Source organism: Hippocampus bargibanti, linkage group LG09, assembly GCF_051943395.1.
Source record: "Hippocampus bargibanti isolate YZ-2025 linkage group LG09, ASM5194339v1, whole genome shotgun sequence".
Classification (NCBI taxonomy): Eukaryota; Metazoa; Chordata; class Actinopteri; order Syngnathiformes; family Syngnathidae; genus Hippocampus; species Hippocampus bargibanti.
The window spans coordinates 24,157,809-24,182,412 of record NC_142742.1 but is presented as its reverse complement, the minus strand read 5'-3'; the positions used below and the strand labels follow the sequence as shown (position 1 = coordinate 24,182,412).

At 42.2% G+C, this 24,604-nt stretch overlaps 2 protein-coding genes across 5 annotated transcripts in view; one reads left to right on the top strand and one right to left on the bottom strand.

Moving 5' to 3' along the window:
* Positions 1–24,106, bottom strand: part of brf1a (BRF1 general transcription factor IIIB subunit a) — a 45,695-nt gene extending 21,589 nt beyond the window's left edge. The window contains exons 1-10 of one of the 4 annotated variants that reach the window (XM_089003693.1): positions 23,400–24,106; positions 23,183–23,249; positions 21,749–21,937; positions 21,084–21,164; positions 20,017–20,190; positions 19,910–19,941; positions 18,586–18,658; positions 7,496–7,645; positions 2,589–2,682; positions 2,135–2,261 (exon numbers count right to left, since the gene is read on the bottom strand). In XM_089003693.1, the coding sequence (XP_088859819.1) occupies positions 2,135–2,261; positions 2,589–2,682; positions 7,496–7,645; positions 18,586–18,658; positions 19,910–19,941; positions 20,017–20,190; positions 21,084–21,164; positions 21,749–21,929 (912 nt within the window). In that variant the 5' untranslated portion in view covers positions 21,930–21,937; positions 23,183–23,249; positions 23,400–24,106. The other 3 variants (XM_089003691.1, XM_089003690.1, XM_089003692.1) reach the window with 3 other exon arrangements.
* On the top strand, positions 7,673–16,188 carry LOC148894074 (BTB/POZ domain-containing protein 6-B-like). Its single transcript, XM_089003694.1, has 4 exons — positions 7,673–9,427; positions 13,178–13,268; positions 13,366–13,484; positions 14,839–16,188. The coding sequence occupies exons 1-4, from the start codon at positions 8,991–8,993 to the stop codon at positions 15,869–15,871; spliced, it is 1,680 nt and encodes a 559-aa protein (XP_088859820.1). The 5' UTR covers positions 7,673–8,990; the 3' UTR covers positions 15,872–16,188.
* Positions 24,107–24,604: the final 498 nt, after the last annotated feature.

Below are 24,604 nucleotides of genomic sequence, written 5' to 3'. Positions count from 1 at the left end.
CAAAAGATCATCACTTGTCTACTACAACAACAACAACAAACCAAAAAGCGAGCAAAGTTAGCCAAACAAAATCTCCCGCGGTACTGTTGGTGTTTATTTATTTGTTTGTTTGTTTTGGTGTTGAAAACGACGTTAGCGCTTTAGCGACGAGCTAAAACGGCTAAGACAAAAGATCATCACTTGTCTACTACAACAACAACAATAAACCAAAAAGCGAGCAAAGTTAGCCAAACAAAATCTCCCGAGGTACTGTTGGTGTTTGTTTTTTTTTTTGTTTGTTTTGGTGTTGAAAACGACGTTAGCGCTTTAGCGACGAGCTAAAACGGCTAAAAAAAAGATCATCACTTGTCTACTACTACAACAACAACAACAAACCAAAAAGCGAGCAAAGTTAGCAAAACAAATTCTCCCGAGGTACTGCTGGTGTTTATTTATTTGTTTGTTTTTATGCTGAAAACGACGTTAGCGCTTTAGCGACGAGCTAAAACGGCTAAAAAAAAGATCATCACTTGTCTACTACAACAACAACAACAACAAACCAAAAAGCGAGCAAAGTTAGCAAAACAAATTCTCCCGAGGTACTGCTGGTGTTTATTTATTTGTTTGTTTTTATGCTGAAAACGACGTTAGCGCTTTAGCGACGAGCTAAAACGGCTAAGACAAAAGATCATCACTTGTCTACTACAACAACAGCAACAACAAACCAAATAGCGAGAAAAGTTAGCAAAACAAAATCTCCCGAGTCACTGTCGGTGTTTGTTTGTTTGTTTGTTTTGGTGCTGAAAAACGACGTTAGCGCTTTAGCGACGAGCTAAAACGGCTAAAAAAAAGATCATCACTTGTCTACTACAACAACAGCAACAACAAACCAAAAAGCGAGCAAAGTTAGCCAAACAAAATCTCCAGAGGTACTGTTGGTGTTTATTAATTTGCTTGTTTTGGTGCTGAAAACGACGTTAGCGCTTTAGCGATGAGCTAAAACGGCTAAGACAAAAGATAATCACTTGTCTACTACAACAACAGCAACAATAAACCAAAAAGCGAGAAAAGTTAGCAAAACAAAATCTCCCGAGTCACTGTTGGTGTTTGTTTGTTTGTTTGTTTGTTTGTTTGTTTGTTTAGCGACGAGCTAAAACGGCTAAAAAAAAGATCATCACTTGTCTACTACAACAACAACAACAAACCAAAAAGCGAGCAAAGTTAGCAAAACAAATGAGGTACTGCTGGTGTTTATTTATTTGTTTGTTTTTATGCTGAAAACGACGTTAGCGCTTTAGCGAAGCTAAAACGGCTAAGACAAAAGATCATCACTTGTCTACTACAACAACAACAACAACAAACCAAATAGCGAGAAAAGTTAGCAAAACAAAATCTCCCGAGTCACTGTTGGTGTTTGTTTGTTTGTTTGTTTGTTTGTTTGTTTGTTTTGGTGCTGAAAAACGACGTTTGCGCTTTAGCGACGAGCTAAAACGGCTAAGACAAAAGATCATCACTTGTCTACTACAACAACAACAACAACAAACCAAATAGCGAGAAAAGTTAGCAAAACAAAATCTCCCGAGTCACTGTTGGTGTTTGTTTGTTTGTTTGTTTGTTTGTTTGTTTTGGTGCTGAAAAACGACGTTTGCGCTTTAGCGACGAGCTAAAACGGCTAAGACAAAAGATCATCACTTGTCTACTACAACAACAGCAACAACAAACCAAATAGCGAGAAAAGTTAGCAAAACAAAATCTCCCGAGTCACTGTTGGTGTTTGTTTGTTTGTTTGTTTGTTTGTTTGTTTGTTTTGGTGCTGAAAAACGACGTTTGCGCTTTAGCGACGAGCTAAAACGGCTAAGACAAAAGATCATCACTTGTCTACTACAACAACAACAAACCAAATAGCGAGAAAAGTTAGCAAAACAAAATCTCCCGAGTCACTGTTGGTGTTTGTTTGTTTGTTTGTTTTGGTGCTGAAAAACGACGTTAGCGCTTTAGCGACGAGCTAAAACGGCTAAAAAACAAGATCATCACTTGTCTACTACAACAACAACAAAAAGGTAGCAAATTTGAGCAAAATCTCCCGAAGTTGGTGTTTATTTGGTGCTGAAAACGGCATTTGAGCTTTAGCGACGAGCTAAAACGGCGAACATGCCTGCTGCGCTTTTTTCTTGAGCAGTCCGGCAGTGAAGCAGGGAGGATCGCACTCTTGGTCCAAGTCCACCTTCATGAACTCCTCCAGCGTCAACAGGCCGGTGGGCGTGTCCGAAAACTCCACTAGTCTAACACACACATTTGCGTATACGCACACACACACACATTCCTGTTTCAATGGTTTTGTTAGGTCTGGATAACTCCAATGTCACCCCATCTCCTCCTTCAACTTCTTTATAAACAAAGAAATAAAAAATGGCCTTGAAACTGAAATAACAGCAGGAGTGAGGTTTCTGAATGGCTACATTCAGTCCTCACCCTTGTAGTGAATTGGGTTAAAATATCGTTTTACTTTTTGTGGTATGAACTTTTTCCTTTCATTAACCACGCACGCACACACACACACGCGCACGCAGGGTGACATCAATTTCAGAGCATCCGAAATGCTCCCCCACCTTTTTCTCAGCGTGACGTCACACACTTTGACCACATCGATGATTTCTTTGGTCGTGCGGCAAAAGTCGTGCATCCGAGCGGCGACCAGGAGCGCTGCAAACAAACACACACACACGCGCACACACACACACACACATTGCATTGTTGATAAAGTGAAAATTGAAAATATTTTTTGGGGGAAAGTTGCCATTGTAGAAAATTTTGTAAAAATTTAGAAATGTGCAATTTTAGAAAATAACTAAAATGTAGAAAATGATCATTTTAGAAAACTTTCCAAAAATTTGAAAATTGCCATTTTTGATATTTTTTTTTTATGGAGAAAGCCGCAATATTAGAAAATTTCTAAAAAATATTTGAAAAAAAATCGCAATTTTAAAACATTTTTACAAATAACAATAATAATAAATTTCATTTATAAGCGCCTTTCAAAACTTTCAAGGTCACTTGACAGTCACAGGAGAAGTTTTTCTGTGGGTGAGTAGCGGAAAGCCACAAATGTAGAAAATCGTCATTTTAGAAGAAAAATTAATTGTAGAAAATTGCAATTTTAGAAAATGATCAAAAAAACAGAAAATCGCCATCTTGTATTTTTTTTCATGTAGATAATCGCAATTTTTATACAATTTTCAAAAATATTTGAAAATCGCCATTTCAGATTATTTTTAACATTTTCAAAATCTCCATTTTAGTATTTTTTTACATTTAGAAAAGCATATTTTAGAAAATTCTAAATTTTGAAAATCATCACTTTAGAAAGTTTTAACAAATGTAGAAAATCACCATTTTAGAAGAAAAATTAAATGTAGAAAATCAAAATTTTTGAAAATTTTCCCCAAAAATAGGAAATCGCCATTTTATATACTTTTTTATATAGAAAACCGCAATTTTTCAAAAATGTTCACAATTTTTTTTAATTTCAGATTATTTTTAACAATTGAAAATCTTCATTTTAGTATATTTTTTATTTAGAAAAGCGCAATTTTAGAAAATTCTCAATTTTGAAAATCATCACTTTAGAAATATTTAACAAATGTAGAAAATAACCATTTCCGAAGAAAAATTCAACGTAGAAAATCACCATTTTATATATTTTTTTAAATAGAAAACCACGATTTTTCAAAAATATTCACAAAACTTTGAAAATCGCCATTTCAGATTATTTTTAACATTTTGAAAATCTCCATTTTCGTATTTTTTTATTTAGAAAAGCGCAATTTTAGAAAATTCTCAATTTTGAAAATCATCACTTTAGAAAGTTTTAAAAGATGTAGAAAAAGCACCTTTTCAGAAAAAAAATTTAATGTTGAAAATCGCAATTTCTGAAAAATTTTAAACATTTTACAAAATCGCATTTGTAGAACATAAAAAAGTTTGAAAATGGCAATTTTAAATTAAAATATGACCAAAACATTTAGAAAATCAATGTTTTAGATTTTTTTAAATGTATATGGCAATTTTACAACATTTTCAAAAATTAAAAATTTTTGGGAAAATCACCATTTTTATTTTGTTTTACTCGAAAATCACCATTTTAGAAAATTGGGGGCCTCATTCGGTCAATGACACATTTCCAAATTTGCTGTTCCTAATTAAGCCTGTAGATGGCAGCACTTGGCAGACGCAGCTAACAGCGCTACGGCCCAATGTATTCATTCTACATGGGGGGGAGGCAGACATTATTGATTTGCGGGCCGGATGAAAATGGACCACGGGCCGCATTTAGGCCCCCATCCCGCACTTTGGACCTGATCGTGTAAGTGGTCACTTGCTCTGTGATGCTGAGGGTGGGGGAGCCCCCCCCACCCCCAAGACGTAGGTGTGTTTGTGTCCATGTACAAGTCCAAGTGTTATGTAACAATCAGCCGAGAGCGCCTTGAAGGAGAACGCTTACGTAAACTTGATTAGAGCGGCCGAGCGTCTAAAAGCGACTTTGCGTACGCACGCGTCGCGACTCACAAACCGCATCCCAAAGGCAACATCGAAATTTGCTTTTAGCAGAATTATTATTCCCCAAAATCTTATTTTGGGGCCAGGAAATGGAATGGAATGAACGGTTAGGGCCGTCTTTGAGATTTTGCCGCAAGCCTTCTCATGCGGGCCGCATCCGTCTCCATCTTTTATGATCATTAAATTTTCAGGAACACGCGCTCAATATGGCGGATGAAGGAAAAAGCAGCACTCGCATTACTTTGACAACTAGCAATCTTTGAATGGGATTTGTGTACATTTTGTTTCATTTCTATCTGAAGCTGTAACAAAGCACTAACATGGAAAAAAAAGGCAAATGCTGCCCCCTTGCGGAAGGGGAAAAAAAAAAAAAAATCTCCAGAGGTCTGACCAGCGCTTTACCAACACCCCCCTGCAGTGAATGAGTTAACTACAATCCGTGTTTTTTTTTTCATTTTTTCATAAAAATACAGGTAACATCCGATTTACGACCGAGTTCCTTTCCGACCAAATGGTCATAAGTCAAAATGGTCGAAAGTTGAAATCCATTCAAAATGTTGAATAGAGACTCGGAGGCTAAATGACTCGCAAACACCCCCCCCCCCACACACACACACTTAAAATGTTAAAAAATAGGGTCTGGGGGCCGTGGTCGTAAATACGGGTGGTCGTAAGTCGGATGTGACCTGCATATAAAGACATAAAGAACCAAACATTTTTTTGTGTTGTTTTGTTTAAAAACATTCAGGCACCATTTTGCCCCAAATTGAAAGGCGCTTAGAAATCAAATGTATTATTATTATTATTATTACTATTATAAGGCAGTAAATAATAGCGAACTAAAAGTTTTAATTGCTTTGTTATATTATCCCAAAATGGCCACAAATCCTTAAAAAATGTACTTTTACCAGAGCCAAAAATATATACATATATTACTGTAATAGTTTTATTATTATTATTATTATTATTATTATTATTATTTTATCATCAGTGTCTGAAACTCATGACAAAAAGTTAGCGGACACCAGGGCAGACAACAGAAAAGTTGCCTGCCCGGCCGGCCATACAATTGGCCGGCCCATTTTTCACAACTTGAAACATAATAAGACGACTAATCAAAAAAAAAAAAAAAAAAAAAAAAAAAAAAAACATTGTTGCAAAGTATTAAAGGACAACCGACACCTCCGGACAAGTTGTGTCCATAATTCTGAGCGAATTTGACAACTATTCCACCGCATCTCGCTCTATTTGACCTTTTAAGACTCGCGCTGAATATTCGGGAAGACTTGTTTTCGAGTTGATGACGATGCCTGACGTGACGTCACGGAAGGAACGCCCCTGACCGAGAAAGCGACCCAAAATCCATTTTGGGTCGCTTTGTTTGGTCTGAAAACATCATGTTGATGGCGAAATTAGAAGGAAGAACATATAAATAACGCGATGGTGAATTGTTGTTTGTCGCACCAACACTACAAATTTGCGGTAAGTGGACACAAATTCTCAGCCGACAAATCAGCCCATTTCCAACGGAGCTTGTGCGCCATCTTGTGCATTTTCTGGGACGCTACATTGGAGTCCAGATGCCTCAAAATGACACGGAAGGACTTCTTTAATCGATTGTAAACATTTATGCTTTCTTCTTCGGAACTATTTGAATCCTATTCATAACTGAAGCCATTGTTTTGTATTTGGAGTATCCTGGCGCGACGTCACGAACAAAGGGGGCGGGACCTTCTGAAACTCTGCATCTCCGTGGTCGTTTTGAAGCAGTTTTGGGACACTTGAAGTCATTTTTATCGGTGTTTTGCATTTGACTAAAAATATCAGCCTGCGTGCTTTGGCTATTTTAGATGCTATAAAACGTTTTTCTGATGTCAGTTAGGAAACAAAAAAATGGTGTCGGTTGTCCTTTAAGGATTTTTTTTTTCCAATTCAAAGGATGTACCTAGCACAAATGCTCCCTTGCTTAATTTTAGCTAAATATCCCTTGCTGATGATTTTGCTCCAGTTGTTGTTTGTCCATACACGGTTCGGCACGGTGCACAATGCAATGTTTGCGTTGCGTCGTCTGCTGCAAGCCACGGGAAATCCTCTTTCCGCGATGCTTTTAATCATAATAATAATAATGACACATTTAATTTCGAAGCGCCTTTCAAAACGCTCAAGATCACTTTACAGGCACGGTACATTGTACGTTTTGTAGCGTCATAAACGTTGTTAGCTTCTTTTGATTCTTTCTTCTGGGGCTGAGGTTTTGTGCATCTACTTTGGAAAATGATGCGCAAATGCACGACCTGGAAAGCACGAAGCAGGCTTCTGATTGGCTGCCGTGCCAAGTATGCAAATTGCCAAACGACCGAAATTCCCAATTTTCCAAACCGAACGAAGATTTCGAATAATTTATTGTGATTTTGAAATCTCTGTTCAAACGTTTGCTTTATTGAAAAAAGCAAACGTTTGATTTGAAAATGTTTTTGTTTTTTGCTTTTTTCTCTTCAAAAAAGTTGTACGCCCAAACTAAAAGTTGCATGCGCCGGGCAGACATTATTTCAGGCACTGTTATTATTATTATTATTACAATTATAATAATTATTATAATTATTACTGAATTATTATAATAATTATTGTAATTATTATAATTATTATAATTATTATCATAATTATAATAATAATTATGATTATTATTATAATGACGTAATTATTATAATTATAATAATTATTACAGTTATTATAATTTTTATAACTATAAGATGCTTATTATGATTATTTTTTAATATATAAATATATAGTATGGGTTGAGTGAACGCTGGCACATGTGGCTGCCGCTGCTCACCCACAGAAAAAATATCCTGTGACTGTAAAGTGTCCTTGAGAGTTTTGAAAGGCGCTTATAAATGAAATGTATTACAATTATTATTATTACATTTTGGTCATTGTGTAAAAAAAAAATGGCGTTTACCGGCTCCGCAGAGTCCAGATGGCCTTCGTCCGGTGTGCATCCAGTCCCTCTTCATTCTCTGCACCAGCCTCAATGCCGTCATGGACACGTCGTGGTTTTTGTCGCCAAACTCCAGCAATTGGGCGAAGCGCGGGATGTAAAGGCATGGGTCTGCCCGTCGGTCAAACGTTTATAAAAGACAAAGTGGAAAAATAAGTGAAATGTGACAGGAAAATCCCATTTGAGGTTTGACTTCTTGCGAACTAGCTACGGCTAAGCTAACAACCACGATTTCTCAAAACTAAGCTTTGGTTCTTAGTCCTTAATGTAGCTAATTTTGAAGAAATGATACTAATAATAATAATAAATTATTATTATTATTATTATACATTTTATTTTAAGCGCATTTCAAAGCTCTCAAGGACACTTTACAGTCACTAATGGATAGTAAATAAATAGCTAATAGCTAGCCAGATAGCCAACAGCTATCCAGCCAAACAGTTTACAGCCAGTCAGCTAATAGCTAGCTAGCTAATGGATAGCAAATAAATATCGAATATATAGCCAGATAGCCAACAGCTAGCCAGCTAGACAAGTGTACATTTATGGATGAGTTTGATACTTTTGGGGAATTTGTGTTTTGAGAAAAGTGAAGCTAAAAAGGTCATCGCTATGGATTGCACTTGTTTACAAAATGGCCACTCTGCATCCATTTGTATTTCATCCCAATGTGGATTTATTTGAGAGCCATTCAATGTGGGTACTATTACGATCTGTTTTCCCGGCCTTGCGTGTTAATGTTATCGTTTCGGGATGACGTTCATTTAGAAACCATTTCAACCGCCAAAAATGATTTATCGCTTCGACTCGAACAGACTGGGCGGAATGGAAGGAAGCGCTTCGTGCTGTGACGCAGTCTGCGGAGGGTGAGCACTCGATGACGTCAACGACACGGGTGAATATGATTGGTCGACAAGCGGGCGAAGGAGGGCGAAAGGAAAAGCAGGGACTAAACCAAGAATGGAAGGTGAATAATTAAAAAACAGAGAAGGAAAAAAAAAAAAATAAAGCTTCGAGCCCCGGTGAAGTCTCCACAACAAAGCGACGCCGAGCTCCGCTGTGAGCAACTCGAAGCGGGGAGGGCGGAAGAGGGATTAGCCGCTGGAAAACGAGTAGAGCGAGAAAGAGAGGTAGAGAGAGTTAGAGGTATAAAGAGATAAAGAGAGAGAGAGAGACACGGTGGTAAAGCGAAAACAGGCAAAGCTGCGACAAGGAAAAAGTGTTTTGGTTCCAAGTTGGCGGAGCAAGACGAAAAAGAAGAACGCCGAGTGGGATATTTTTAGATGCGCTGCTGGCGTCAACTTGGCCGACAAGGAACCGGAGCGACGCGAATGAACTGAAAAGCCGCCGAGGGGGGTGTGAAAAAAGCCCCGCTTGATCGGACCCTTCGTCGCTTCTTGTTTTTTTTTGTTTGTTTGTTTTTTTTTCCTTTCTCCCGGCCGGCCGTCGAGCGCCGATGCCCACGGCGGACTGCCGACTGCTCCGTCATGGCCGGATCATGAGGTGCCTGAGCTGCCTGCTGCTGCTGCCCGACACACTGCGAAAGTCCAAGAAGCTCGGCTCGCTCCAGGCGAGGCTCCCGGCGAGGCTCTCGCTGCCGTCCTACGACAAGCAGGCGAAGATGGCCGCGGAGCTGTGCGCCGCCAATAACGGCGGCAACCCTGCGAGCGGCACCGTCGTGGCGGACGCCGACAAGACGACGAAGGAGGCGGCGGCGGTGGTGGCGGCCGTCGCGAGCCAGACCCCCAACGGGGACGGACAAGGGGAAGGCGGCGGTGGCGGCGGAGGCGAGGCGGCCACCGGCAGCCCCACCGACGACCAGCCAACCATCAGCAACAACAACACCGCCGAGCCCGGCAGCTGGCAAGGAGGCCACCCAACACTCAGGGAAAGGTGACCACCACACACAACGCACTCGACTTACGAACAACTATTTTAATCGCCGATTTATAGTTTGGAGACCTTTTTTTCAAAAAAAAATCGGAAATGGTCTCAAAAGTCCTTTTTTTTTGCCACAGGCCACATAGTAGTTACGGTCTCCTCTCGGGGTTGGGGGGGACTGTTACCAGTTTGGGGAAGCCATTACAATGTTTCATCCGATAGATTTCATTTATAAGCGCCTTTCAAAACTCTCAAGGTCACTTTACAGTCACAGGATAAGTTTACAAAGTGCACAACAAATTCCCGAATAACTAGTTCTCAAATTTGAAGTTGAAAATCACTGTTAATAATAATAATAATACATTTCATTTATAAGTGCCTTTCAAAACTCGCAATAATAATAATAATAATAATAATAATAATAATAATAATAATAATCCATCAAGGCGCTGCCAAATGCTTCGTGCACTTACACATCGACGACACTAGATGGCAGTGCCACTCTGTACAAAAACAACATTATTCCTCCCAAAATAATAATAATAATAATAATAATAATAATACATTTAATTTAAAAGCGCCTCTCAAAACTCTCAAGGACACTTTACAGTCACAGGATATTTTTTCTGCGGGTGAGTAGCAGCCACACGCGCCAGCGTTCACTCAAAACGAAAGTAACATAAAGTTACAAAAAATAAAATAAATAAATAAATAAATAATATGACATCAAAGACACAGCGTCATTAGCTAGCTAGCTAGCTATTAGCTGTCTAGGTAACTGGCTGTAAACTGTCTGGCTGGATAGCTGTTGGCTATCTGGCCATCTATTAGCTATTTATTTGCCATCCATTAGTGACTGTGACTGTAAAGTGTCCTTGAGAGTTTTGAAAGGCGCTTGAAATAAAATGCATTATTATTATTATTATTATTATTATTATTATTATTATTCGCTTTCGCGACCTCTTGAAAGGAAAAGCCGAATGGAAAAGAAGATTATTATTATTATTATTAGCTAGCTAGCTTTCTATCTATTTGAGTTACTTCGTGGTTGAGTGAACGGTGTGGCTGCCGCTGCTTACCCTCAGAAAAACTTTATCTTGTGACTGTAAAGTGACCTTGAGTTTTGAAATAAATGAAATGTATTATTGTTTTTTTCTAGATTAAGTACTAAGAACCAAAGCTTAGTTTTGACAAATTGCGATTGTTAGCTTAGCCACACGCGCCAGCGTTCACTCAACCCAGAAGTGACATAAAGTAAAAACAAAAAACAACAAATTTGACATTTTAGTTCGGAATTTAGCAAACATCATGAAATTTCATAAGTTACATTTCTTTTCGCGGGCCGAATAAAATGATGTGGTGGCCCAGATTTGGCCCCTGGGCTTCAACTTGGACACCTATGGTCCAAACCCTCAAATGTTTAACCTCTCTCCAATTAATGTATACGAGGACCGATTTTTGTATTTTCTACACTTTTACTTCAAAATAATGTCCTGTTATGATTAAAATAAAGGAACGGAGATATTCATATAATAATAATAATCCATTTCATTTCTAAGTGCCTTTCAAAACTCTCAAGGTCACTTTACAGTCACAGGATAAGTTCTGTGGGTGAGCAGTGGCAGCCACACACGCGCCAGCGTTCACTCAACCCGGAAGTAACTCAAATAGATAGAAACCTAGCTAATAGAATGAATCTTGAAAAAAAAAATGACAAAAAAAAATATTGATACGTCCTCCATTGATGAATTTGATTGCTTTTAGAATCAACTTTAAAATTCTTTTTATACATTTAAAGCTATCCATAACCTTGCCCCCCCCCCCCCCATACCTATCTGACCTTCTTCACATTTCTATTCCCTCTCGTTCCCTCATATCTTCTCCTCCCTCCACCTCTGTGTGTCCCCCCCCCTGCCCGTCTCAGCACAATGGGGGACAGAGCTTTCAGCTGCTCTGCCCCCAAACTCTGGAACTCACTTCCTCCCAACATTCGTAACATCGATTTTCTTCCCACCTTCAAGTCCTCAAAAGCCACCTATTTAAAAGTGCATTTTCTGTGTCGCTCTCCCGTGTTTCTATTTATAACTGTATTTTAATTTAAACAGATTCTTATCTTACAGACAGTGTATTGTCGGTGTTTTAAATTAGATATCAAGTCGACAGGATGAACTTAATACAACTAACTGTATTTTATTTATTGTATTCTATTTGTGATTGTATTGTATTTATTATACTACCTATGCTTGTCTGTGACTGTAAAGTGTCCTTGACAGCTTTGAAAGGCACTTAAAATAAAATGCATTATTATTATTATTACATCAACGACCATCTCAAAGGTCAATAAAACGACTTGATCATACAGTAGAGTTTATTTCTTTAATTACAATACCATAATACATTTATTATACATAAAATAAGGTATATTTTGTGTAGTTTTAAGCGTTATTTCATAAAAAATATGTTTTATTGGGACCTGGGAACGGATTATTCTCATTTTAATGGTTTCCTATGGGAAATACATGTTTGGAAGACGAACTTTTCGCCTTACCCACGCTTTCTGGGAACCAATTACGTTTTTTTCTATTATACATAAAATAAGGTATATTTTGTGTAGTTTTAAGGCTTATTTTGTATAAAATTATGTTTTATGGGGATTTTTAATTGTATTTTATTTATTATCGTATATATGCTTGTCTGTGACTGTAAAGTGTCCTTGACAGCTTTGAAAGGCACTTAAAATAAAATGCATTATTATTATTACTACATCAACGACCATCTCAAAGGTCAATAAAACGACTTGATCATACAGTAGTTTATTTCTTTAATTACAATACCATAATACATTTATTATACATAAAATAAGGTATATTTTGTGTAGTTTTAAGCGTTATTTCATAAAAAATATGTTTTATTGGGACCTGGGAACGGATTATTCTCATTTTAATGGTTTCCTATGGGAAATACATGTTTGGAAGATGAACTTTTCGCCTTACCCACGCTTTGTGGGAACCAATTACGTTTTTTTCTATTATACATAAAATAAGGTATATTTTGTGTACTTTTAAGGCTTATTTTGTATAAAATTATGTTTTATGGGGATTTGTAATTGTATTTTATTTATTATCGTATATATGCTTGTCTGTGACTGTAAAGTGTCCTTGACAGCTTTGAAAGGCACTTAAAATAAAATGCATTATTATTATTACTACATCAACGACCATCTCAAAGGTCAATAAAACGACTTGATCATACAGTAGTTTATTTCTTTAATTACAATACCATAATACATTTATTATACATAAAATAAGGTATATTTTGTGTAGTTTTAAGCGTTATTTCATAAAAAATATGTTTTATTGGGACCTGGGAACGGATTATTCTCATTTTAATGGTTTCCTATGGGAAATACATGTTTGGAAGATGAACTTTTCGCCTTACCCACGCTTTGTGGGAACCAATTACGTTTTTTTCTATTATACATAAAATAAGGTATATTTTGTGTAGTTTTAAGGCTTATTTTGTATAAAATTATGTTTTATGGGGACCTTTTAGTTATTGTATTTTATTTATTATCGTATCTATGCTTGTCTGTGACTGTAAAGTGTCCTTGAGAGCTTTGAAAGGCGTTGAAAATAAAATGTATTATTTTTATTATTACTGTCCGAGTTAAACTTGAAAAGGACTTGAAGACTTGACGGGAACATTCCAAACCCGTTAAAGCTAATTTATTATTATTATTATTATCATCTTATTTTTTTTAAGGAACACCTTGATGTTCAACAACGAGCTAATGGCTGACGTCCACTTCATCGTGGGGCCCCCGGGTGCTACACAAAGGGTTCCGGCTCACAAGGTGACTAAAAACAACAACGTACTAGCTAGCTAGCTAGCTAGCTAGCGAGCCTGCGCGTCAACTGACATGTCATGTCATGTTTGTTTGTGTGGGGCAGTACGTGCTAGCTGTGGGCAGCTCGGTTTTCTGCGCCATGTTCTATGGCGACCTGGCCGAGGAGGAGGCCGATATTCACATCCCGGATGTGGAACCCGCCGCTTTCCTCATCCTGCTCAAGTGAGTGACGCCATAGCACGCCAAGTGGATCTTCCGCTTGGGTTAGCGTTTTTTTGTTTGTTTATCATTTCAAATAATGTACAGCGTACTACAACTTTTATACGGGAATTATAATCATTTATTAGCCAAGGTTGACTTTGTGGGTGAAAGAATTGCCCCAAAAGTGTTCACTTGAATAAAAACCAGCTAGCTAGCTGGCTATCTATTAGCTAGCTATCTGGCGATCTATTCACTATCTATTAGCTAGCTGACTGAGAGCTTACACAGACACAGCTAGCTTTCTATCTATTTGAGTTACTTCCAGGTTGAGTGAACGCTGGTGCGTGTGGCTGCCGCTGTTCACCCACAGAAAAAAACTGATCCTGTGACTGTAAAGTGACCTTGAGAGGTTTGAAAGGCGCTTCGAAATGAAATAGAGTATTATTATTATGATTATTATGATTATTATTATCAGATGCCACCCCCTCAAAAAAAAAATAATCGATATGAATTGGTTAGTGAGCGAGGAAAGGGAAGAATCGCTTTCACATCAGTTCAAAGATGGCTTCACTGTAATTCACCGGCAACCCAAGATGGCACCAAAGTGCTACTTTAGTCCAAATCAAACTCCTTTCAATGACACCCAGAAGTCGCCGGAACACCATTTTTGTTTCACCAAGCCGTCCGTAAAACACATTTTGGGGTTCGCCACAAATGAAACCGGCTCATTGACAACAAGATGGCGCCAAAGCGAAAAAGTGAAATTCCTCAACACCAACATAGTTCCATTGACAAACAAGATGGCGCCAAAGCACTACTTCAACCTTTCCGATTTAGCAGCAGGAAGGTTGGACCTCGAGATTTCAAAAATTCCCCATGACTCATTCCATGCGAGCGACATTGCCGTTCTGCTGCCGCTCTTTGTTTGTCCTCAAGCAAACAAAAAAATAATCAAAAACGAGAACTTTGGGGCCTGACGGGATTTTGCGAAGCGGGTTCAAAATAACCTGCAGCAGCGGCAGGCTGCAGTGGTTTCACGTTGATGGGGAAATGGCGCTCGGCGTGCCGGTCGTGGGCCACGTTTGAGGTGGCCCACGCTCGGCGTGTCGGTCATGGGCCACGTTTGAGGTGGCCCGCGCTCGGCGTGCCGGTCGTGGGCCACGTTTGAGGTGGCCCACGCTCGGCGTGCCAGTCATGGGCCACGTTTGAGGTGGCCCACGCTCGGCGTGCCTGTCGTGAGCCACGTTTGAGGTGGCCCACGACCGGCGTGCTGGTTGTGGGCCACGTTTGAGGTGGCCCGCGCTCGGCGTGCCGGTCGTGGGCCACGTTTGGTGCGATCCGGCGCCTCAAGGCCTTTTCCCCCTTTGGCCGGCAGGTACATGTACAGCGACGAGATGGAGCTGGAGGCGGACACGGTGCTGGCCACCCTGTACGCGGCCAAGAAGTACATGGTCCCAGCGCTGTCCCGGGCCTGCGTCCACTTCCTGGAGACCAGCCTGGAGGCCAAGAACGCCTGCCTGCTGCTGGCCCAGAGCCGGCTGTTCGAGGAGCCCGAGCTGACGCGGCGCTGCTGGGAGGTGATCGACGCGCAGGCCGAGCTGGCCCTGCGCTCCGAGGCCTTCCGAGAGATCGACGCCCAGACGCTGGAGCTGATCCTGCGGCGCGAGACGCTCAACGCCAAGGAGGCGGCGGTGTTCGAGGCGGCCGCCGGCTGGGCGGCCGCCGAGTGCCGGCGGCGGGGACTGGCGCCGGACGCCCGCAACCGCCGGCAGGTTCTGGGCCGGGCGCTCTACCTGGTGCGGGTAGCGGCCATGAGCCTGGAGGAGTTCGCCGACGGAGCGGCGCAGTCCGACCTGCTGACGCTGGAGGAGACGCGCAACCTGTTCCTGTGGTACACGGCCGCCAACAAGCCGCGGCTGGACTTCCCCAGCGCCGCCCGGGCCGGCCTGGCGCCGCAGCGCTGCCGCCGCTTCCAGTCGGCCGCCTACCGCGGCAACCAGTGGCGTTACCGCGGCCGCTGCGACAGCATCCAGTTCGCCGCCGACCGCCGGGTCTTCGTGGCCGGCCTGGGCCTGTACGGCTCCAGCGGCGGCGAGGCCGAGTACGCCGTGCGGGTGGAGCTCAAGCGGGGCGGCCTGGCGCTGGCCCAGCGCCTCACCGGCTTCGTCTCCGACGGCTCAAGCGGGACCTTCCCCGTCTGGTTCGAGCACCCGGTGCGCATCGAGCCCGACGCCTTCTACACCGTCAGCGTGGTGCTGGACGGCAGCGAGCTCAGCTACTTTGGCCAGGAGGGCCTGACCGAGGTGCAGTGCGCCGGCGTCACCTTCCAGTTCCAGTGCTCCTCCGACAGCACCAACGGGACCGGCGTGCAGGGGGGGCAGATCCCCGAACTGGTCTTCTACGCCTGAACCCCCGTCCGGCTAGCGCGCTGTCCTCCTGTCTGGGCAGGATTTCCTTTCGGCTCACTTCTTATTTAAAGGACAACCGACACCATTTTTTTGTTTCCCAACTGACATCACGAAAAACGTTTGATAGCATCTAAAATACCCAAAAAATGCAGGCTGATATTTTTAGTCAAATGCAAAACACCAATAAAAATGACTTCAAGTGTCCCAAAACTACTTCAAAATGACCTCAGAAAGTTTCCATTTCAGAAGATCCCGCCCCCTTGTTCGTGACGTCACGCCAGGACGTCTTGTCTTGCTCTCGAATCAAAACAATGGCTTCAGATTCAGAGAACATGCTTTCTTGTTACTCATCCAGTTATGAATATGATTCAAATAGTTCCGAAGAGGAAAGCATAAATGTTTGCAATCGATTAAAGAAGTCCATGCAGGCTGATATTTTTAGTCAATGGCAAAACACCAATAAAAATGACTTCTAGTGTCCCAAAACTGCCACAAATGAGCTCGAACCTGGGGAGATTAAAAAAGTCCCGCCCCCTTCGTCACGTCAGGATACTCCTTCACAAACTGCCTTGCTCCAGTATCAAAAATATGGCTTCAGAGAGTTCAGATTCAGAAAAAATGCTTTCTTGTTACTCATCCAGTTATGAATATGATTCAAATAGTTCCGAAGAGGAAAGCATGCATGTTTGCAATCGATTCAAAAAGTCCTCCCGTATCAATTCGAGCCGGCTGCAAGCGATAAAACCGGTGAAGATCTGGACTCCGATGTAACTCCCAGAAAATGCACAAGATGGCGCACAAGCTGCGTTTCGTCCAGTATATAAAGCCACTTATCAGAGCCGTAAAGCTGCCCGTGATTGGTTAAAATCCGTGCTAGAAGACAGAGGGGTGGGTTTTACGCACGCACACACACACAAAGGAGACCGCAAATACACGAACATCAGCTGTTGAGACAAGAGATAAAGCTCCGACAGTGCTCCAGAGTAACAAATGACACGGTGGATGTTTGTCCGATCGGTTTGCTTCACTAAAATGGCGATTGCTCTCTTTCAACAGGTGAGCTCACAGTTAGCATGCAGTGTGACTAAATGAGTAAGCATGCGTCAAACATCCGCTATCCAAGCGCCGAATCGCTAACTCTGGTTAGCGTCCTCGTTCGCCTCCGCTGGTGCTTGACTGCTCTGCTCCGTTGGAAATGGAAATTTGTATGTATTATTATTATTAACTCCATTGCGCACGTCTATGACGATTAGCGCATTTAGCTCCATAATCTGCGCCACATATTTCAAAATAGCTAAATAATAATAATGATAATAATACTAAATTTATTATTACAAGCGCCTTTCTTAAGCACCCAAGAAACCTTTACAATTAAAAGAACAACAAACAACAGAACAATAAATAAAATAATCAATCATAAAAGAGCTGATTAAACTAAACTGTGAATGCAATTTTAAACAGACGAGTTTTGAGGTGGAATTTGAAGCTTTCTATCTATCAGCTAGCAAGCTAGCTTTCAGCTTGCAAGCTAGCTTTCTATCTATCAGCTAGCAAGCTAGCTTTCAGCTTGCAAGCTAGCTTTGTTTGCAAGCTAGCTTTCTATCTATCAGCTAGCAAGCTAGCTTTCAGCTTGCTAGCTAGCTTTCTATCTATCAGCTAGCTAGCTAGCGTTCTATCTATCAGCTAGCTAGCTAGCGTTCTATCTATCAGCTAGCTAGCGTTCATTCTATCTATCAGCTAGCCGGCTTTCTATCTATCAACTAGCTAGCTGGCTTTCTATCTATTAGCTAGCTTGCTAGCTTTCTATCTATTAGAGTTATTCCGGGTTGAGTGAACGCTGGCGCGTGTGGCTGCCCTTGCTCACCCACAGAAAATCTTATCCTGTGACTGTTAAGTGACCTTTAGAGTTTTGAAAGGCGCTTATAAATAAAATGTATTATTATTAGAGGTCAACTTCCACCTTCGTTATGCGTGTTAGCGCAATTGGCTGCGACACACAATGATTCACCATTGCGTTATTGATGTCGTTTTCCTTCTAATTTCGTGTTTTTAGATGAAAAAACAAAGTACCCAAAATGCATTGTGTGTCGCTTTCTCGGTCAGGGGCGTTCCCTCCGTGACGTCACGTCATCGACAACTCGAAAACAAGACTTGATGAATATTCAGCGCGAGTTTTAAAAGGTAAAATATAGCGACATGCAGTGGAATGTTTGTAAAATGCACTAAGTAGAAGTCACTTGGAGTGATTTTACAAACTAGGGACGCAACTTGTCCGGAGATGTCGGTTGTCCTTTAAACGCCACATGTGGGCCAAGTGCTTCTGTCCGGATTCAACCTTTGGTCACCGAGACTTTCCCACCAGGTGGACAAACGTCACCCTCAAGGCACCAAAGACTTTCACTCAATGAGCCAAACAAACTATGCTATGCTAGCTAGCAAGCTAGCTTGAAAACGGTTTCAGGTGAAGCTGTTGGGGTCGCGACCCTTTTGGCGGTACCAAACAAGAGCCCGGTGACACGGATGTTTGCGTACGAGCGTGACGTTCGCGGGTTGGCCTCCCAAAAAAGGTGGGCGGGGTTTATTTTGCCCCCACTAAAAAAACTTTTCTGTACCAGGATGAAAGTTCTCACACATACCTCGTCTTGTGCTTTCTGTTTTTCTTGCGGACGTTTGCAAAATTTTGTATTGGTGGGAGGCGGAGGGGGCCACGTTACCTATAGCGGGCGGCTTGATGCAAAGGTCCCTGGAGAGCGCCAAGAAGGTTTTCCCCAAAGTGTACACGTTCACCTGGACGGAAAGAAGACAACGACGACTGTCAAGTAAATGGAAACAGGAAATACCTACAAGCGACCAAATAAGGAGCGCATGCTAACATGCTACATGCTAATCAACACCGGATCCTTACGACAGTTTGATGTTGATACAAAGTCCAATCAAACGGAGGCTAAGATCCTGATGGCGATCACATTTTTTTGAACACACCCCCACACTTCAGGATTTCCTAAGTCTATTATTATATTATAACTGTTCTGGGATGACAGACAGAAATGCATCCGCGAGCCAGGTAGGCGCCACGGGAGGTCACGGGAGGTCACGAACCCGCCGGGGGAGTCACGTGACAAATCAGGAAGTAACGCGGTGGCGACGTAGCAGCAGCTGACTAGCGCACAGGACATAGTCGTAGCTAGCAGGGGTTGGGGGTCATGGGGTCGAATTTTGATTAGTCATTTTTGGACTGAGAAAGTAGTAAGCTGTGAAGAATGGCGGTTCTGGGTTCGATTCCCGCCATGGCCTTATCGCATTCTTCCACTCCGAAATCCACCCCCCCCCCAGGTTGATTGACACGTCACGTAAGCAGACAATAATAATAATAATAATAATAATAATAATAATAATAATACATTTCATTTCTAAGCACCTTTCAAAACTCTCGAGGTCACTTTACAGTCACAGGATAAAGTTTTTCTGTGGGTGAGCAGCGGCAGCCACACGCGCCAGCGTTCACTCAACTTGGTAGTAACTCAAATAGATAGAAACCTAGCTAGCTAGCTAATGGATAGCAAATAAAAAGCTAATAGATAGCCAGATAGCCAACAGCTAGCCAGCTAACAGCCAGTCAGCCAGACAGCTAATAGCTAGCTAGCCAGCTAATGAGTCGCAAATAAATAGCAAATAGCCAGATAGCCAACAGCTAGACAGCTTACAGCCAGTCAGCTAATAGCTAGCTAGCCAGCTAATGGGTCGCAAATAAATAGCGAATAGATAGCCAGATAGCCAACAGCTAGACAGCTTACAGCCAGTCAGCTAATAGCTAGCTAGCTAATGGATAGCAAATAAATAGCGAATAGATAGCCAGATAGCCAACAGCTAGCCAGCTTACAGCCAGTCAGCTAATAGCTAGCTAATAGATAGCAAATAAATAGCGAATAGATATCCAGATAGCTAACAGCTAGCCAGCTAGACGGCGTACAGCCAGTCAGCTAGACAGCTAATAGCCAGCTAGCTAATGGATAGCAAATCAAAGCGCTTTTGTCATACCTGAACAATGTCGCTGAGGTCCAACAACATGTCTGCGCGCCGCAACCGTTAAGTCAGCAAACGAGGATTCGGAAAAGCGCGATTGGCGCGCCGGCAAAAAAGGATACGCGGCGTTCCTTCGGTGCGACACACCAGGTAGATGCAGGCGGCCATGACGTGCGCCGCCTTGCGCCCGCACGTCAGGTGCTTGGCCAGCGCCATTTTGTAGAAATTGAAGGCCGTGTCCACGCAATGTTGGTTGAGCTGAAGCTGGTTGCCCAGGACGCCGATTTGCTGCTTGGCTACCAACGCAAAGCCATCGTTACTTCATTCGATAGATGATGTCATCCAAGAGGCCACGCCCCTTTAAGGTTCACATCAACACATGGATAACAACTAATTTGATGACTGTGTCTTTTACGTGATTAGATGTCTATTCAGGTCTGGCTGATGAATATTAATCGTTGCGTTTTGCATCTCGGAGCCACTAAAGAGTTCTTGACTTCACTCGAACTTAACTTCACTTTGTATTTGTTTCCCTGGCAACAAATACAAATCCATAAATTGCTCACGCCATAACATGGCCGCCCAGCTAATAATAATAATAATAATAATCCATTTCATTTCTAAGCGCCTTTCAAAGCTCTCAAGCACACTTTAAAGTCACAGGATAATTTTTTTCTGCGGGTGAGAAGCGGCAGCCACTCACGCCAGAGTTCAATCAACCCGAAAGTAACTCAAATAGATCGCAAGTTAGCGAGTTAGCCAATAGATAGCTAATAGACAGCCAATAGATAGGCAATAGATAGCTAGATAGCTTGCTAGATAGCTACTCAGATATCTACACAGCCAATGGATAGCCAGCGAGAAAGCTAGTTAGCTATATAGCTAATAGATAGCCAGCCGTGTAGCCAATAGCTAGTTATATAGCTAGTCAGATATCTACACAGCCAAGAGATAGCCAGCCACTAATAGCCGTATCGCTAACAACGAGATAGCTAATGGATGGCTAGCTAAATAGCAATGAATGCAGCCAAACAAGAAACAACCGAAAAGGCCAGAGGGTCGTTCCGCGACCAATCCCTGATCAAGTGCCACACAAGTCATGTGTCCGTATTTACAACATCATCATTCTTATTATTTGATGTCAAAAGTCCCACTCGCAACTACGTTGATCAATAACTAAAATATGAACCTCTGTACAGCGTCTGTGTTCGCGATTCGCCTCCAGCGTGGGCCAGATGGCCGTCTCCAAACGACGGAAGTTTGGCACCACCTGCAGACGCAAAAAAAAACAACCAACTTTAATCATTCATTTCATTCACACACAAACACGCGCATGACAAAAGGTCACATTTTAAGGGCTAACACGTGACGTCACGAAGGAAGAGTTCAACGATCCAGAGGGAGGCTCCGCGTGGGTATGCGACAATAATACCCTCTAGCGGGCATTCGGTGAACTACAAAAACACGAGCTGTATGTCACGTGGCCGCGGGTCATAGCTCAACATGCCATATGATTGATATCTGAAAGGAGGGCAACGTAAGATGGCCGCGGGTCATATGCTTGATATCTGAACTAAGGGCAACGTAAGATGGCCGCGGGTCATATGCTTGATATCTGAACTAAGGGCAACGTAAGATGGCCGCGGGTCATATGCTTGATATCTGAAATTAGGGCAACGTAAGATGGCCGCCGGCGGCTTTGCCCTAAAAAAGTGGGCCCAGTCAGTCAGGTCTCAAATGTTGATTCAGTAAGTCTCTGGTGTTGTTGGGCCTTCTACTTATTTTCTAGAACATCCCTCAGAGTTTTTTTTTTTTGGGGGGGGGGATAGAGTGAGGGGGGGGGGGCTTCCTGACCTTCTGAGGAGACAAACTGGCCGACGGCGAGCGAGCCTCCTCCTCCTGATTCGACAAACTCCACCTCGGAGACGATGATGTTGTCCTCCAGCACCGACCCGCAGGCCATGCAGACGGCATCTCCGCGCGCATGGTCCACGTCCACGTCGGAACTGCCGCAGTTCTTGCACGTACGGCTCATCTCGCCCGCTTCACGCTCAACACAGGAAGGATAGGCAGCTTTTTCTTTATTATTATTATTAATAATAAAATAATTATTATTATTATTAAACTCATTTGTTGCCATTCCCAAAAAGCATGACGCAGAGCGCCATTCCCGAATTTTTTCGGGTTTTGGTTTATCTTGCTTGGGTGCCGATAAAGCGCAGGTCAAACCTCTAGCAATATTTTTCCCTTCCACGAGGAAGCAGCATTTGCCTTTTGTCCATGTTAGCGCTTTGTTACAGCTTCAGCTGTTGTTAAAGCGCTATGTAAATCAATACGTATGTATTTTATTTTGGACAGCCGCCCCCATTTCAAGCTCATATAACTCCAGACCTATATAATTTAGGAATTAACTCTTTTTTTTAATGATGAAAGAAGAGAGTGTGAGGTTTCTTACGCTGAATTGAATGTTTATGTCGTCCTAAAACTTAATATCCTGTGTGTCTTGCAATTCAAGTGACAATGACAAAAACCCTGGCACTGGAGTGGACACATTGTCTCTCAGTCAATGTGTTAACGAGTGCAAAAATCACTCATGTTGCAAAGCGACAGATATTTGGTTTTTTTTTTTTTTTTTACTTGTGGCTGCCTTTTCAGCAGCTCCTGTATTTTGTTTTTCTACTTCTTTCTTTCCTTTCCTCTTCATATCATAACTTTGTTGCTGTGAAATGTAAATTTCTCCACTGCGAGATGACTAAAGGTACATCCAATCCAAAAGTTTTAGGGAAAAGTCACCACCCAACTGAAAACAGACACGTCGCCTTTACACGAGTGGCAGTTAAGAGAGCAAATCAATTAATATTTGCCCTCTGGTGATACTAGCGGATTAGCCTCAACAAATAGACAATATCAATAACTAGGCGTAGTTTATTTACATTACACGTATTTATTGCTATACGTTTACGTGTAATACTTTTACCTCATATGTTAATACAGTGTTAGTGTTTAAACAAACGGTAACAGTGCCTTACAATTACATTAAATACATTAATTTTGGTGATGACGACGACATATTTCCGTCGTTCATTCAGTCACGGTTAGAAAGTTGTTTCCGCGTTGCGCGATGACGTCACAGAGCACGAACGTTACGTCGGCTTCCCGATGACAGCTCATTCCGCGACATTTCACTTCGTCTTTCTCATGAATTAAGTTACATTCAAACAGTTTAAAGCAGAGTTAGGCGCACAGACGCGAAATATCGCAGGAAAATATGACAACCGCGGACGGTACCTCGTTTAGCCGGCTAGCAACGTGGCACCGCTGTCGTCCCCGCAGCTCGTTCGCCGGCCACGCGTCACTTCGACGACACGCCAAAATAAATAAAATGAGGGGGGAAAAAGAGCCCACGGAGACACTTTTCTGTTGTCGGGATGTGGCGTGCAGGACTCAAGCTGAAGCCGGTTAACGGTGCACGCTCCACACGTGCGGGCGCGTGCGCGTTACATACCTGAATCCGGCATGGAGTGGCGTGCGCGTGACCGCCGGCACCCCTCCCCTAAAAGAAACACTTTGCGTGTGTCTTCCTCGATACAAATATGTATTTAGGAAAATAACTAACCAATGGAAAGTTGGTTACATTATCAGCAAAAGAAAAAAAGATGCCAAACTTTGTCCAAAACATCCGCGTATACACAAACACGAGTGTACGGGCTCTCGGGCGATACCACCTTTGCTTGGACCGGAGGGGTGCTCGAGTCAATTCTAGTCTGTGCCAAATAAAAACACTTTCAAGAGTGCGGAACGTTGAGGTAAGAGGTTCTGACATTTTGCGTGACGCGGGGACCTCACCAGAACTTCACATTTGTCTCACAAACACATTTTTTTTAATTATACACAATTACGTCAGAAATGATGGCCCCCCAAAGCGCGCGTTCATTTTCGAAATACATCCGGATGTTATTGTTTTGTTTCAGGCGAAATGTTTTGTCCACAGTTGCTATGCATTTACTATCGAGCTAGCTACCTACCTACCTGGCTAGCTATTTGCTATCTATTAGCTAGCTACCCAGCTGGCTATCTATTCGGTGGTTTCCTAGCTGGCTGTCTAATTGGTATCTATTAGCAAATACATAGCCAGCTATGAATTTAGCTATCTATTAGCTAGCTAGCTTTCTATCTATTTGAGTTACTTCCGGGTTGAGTGAACGCTAGCGCGTGTGTCTGCCGCTGCGTGTGACTGTAAAGTGCCCTTGAGAGTTTTGAAAGGTTCTCAAGCTGGTGGGATCGCCACGACGCAAACGCCGCGTCGGGCTCACGGTCGGCGCCGCCGCCTCTTTGAAACAGTTCGTTCTGCTTTGCGGCGAGGTGGCGGGTTGGTGGGCGAGTCGCCATTGCAGACGGTCCGATATTACGAAATATAAAATGATAAAAATGACACAAAAGGTTATATTTTTATTATTTATAAAATGTATAAATGAACTGTATAGTTTGGTATATAATAGTATTTAATAGAAAGGGTAGCTGAAAAACAACAGATTGACATACTATTCTGTTGTGTGAACGTCACGTCGGCCATTTTGAATGGATTTCAACTTACGACCGTTTGACTTACGACCATTTTGTCGGAACGGAACTCGGTCGTAACTCAGATGTTACCTGTATATGACAATTTTTTCCCAGCCCTCGTTTATAACGCGCAACCAAACTTTGGAG

Bases quoted from the DNA above. Each gene is read 5' to 3' on its own strand.
- LOC148894074 (XM_089003694.1), top strand. From the start codon at position 8,991: ATGCCCACGGCGGACTGCCGACTGCTCCGTCATGGCCGGATCATGAGG. The intron at 9,428-13,177 runs GTGACCACCACA...ATTTTTTTTAAG, and splicing joins CACCCAACACTCAGGGAAAG to GAACACCTTGATGTTCAACA. The intron at 13,485-14,838 runs GTGAGTGACGCC...TTTGGCCGGCAG, and splicing joins GCTTTCCTCATCCTGCTCAA to GTACATGTACAGCGACGAGA.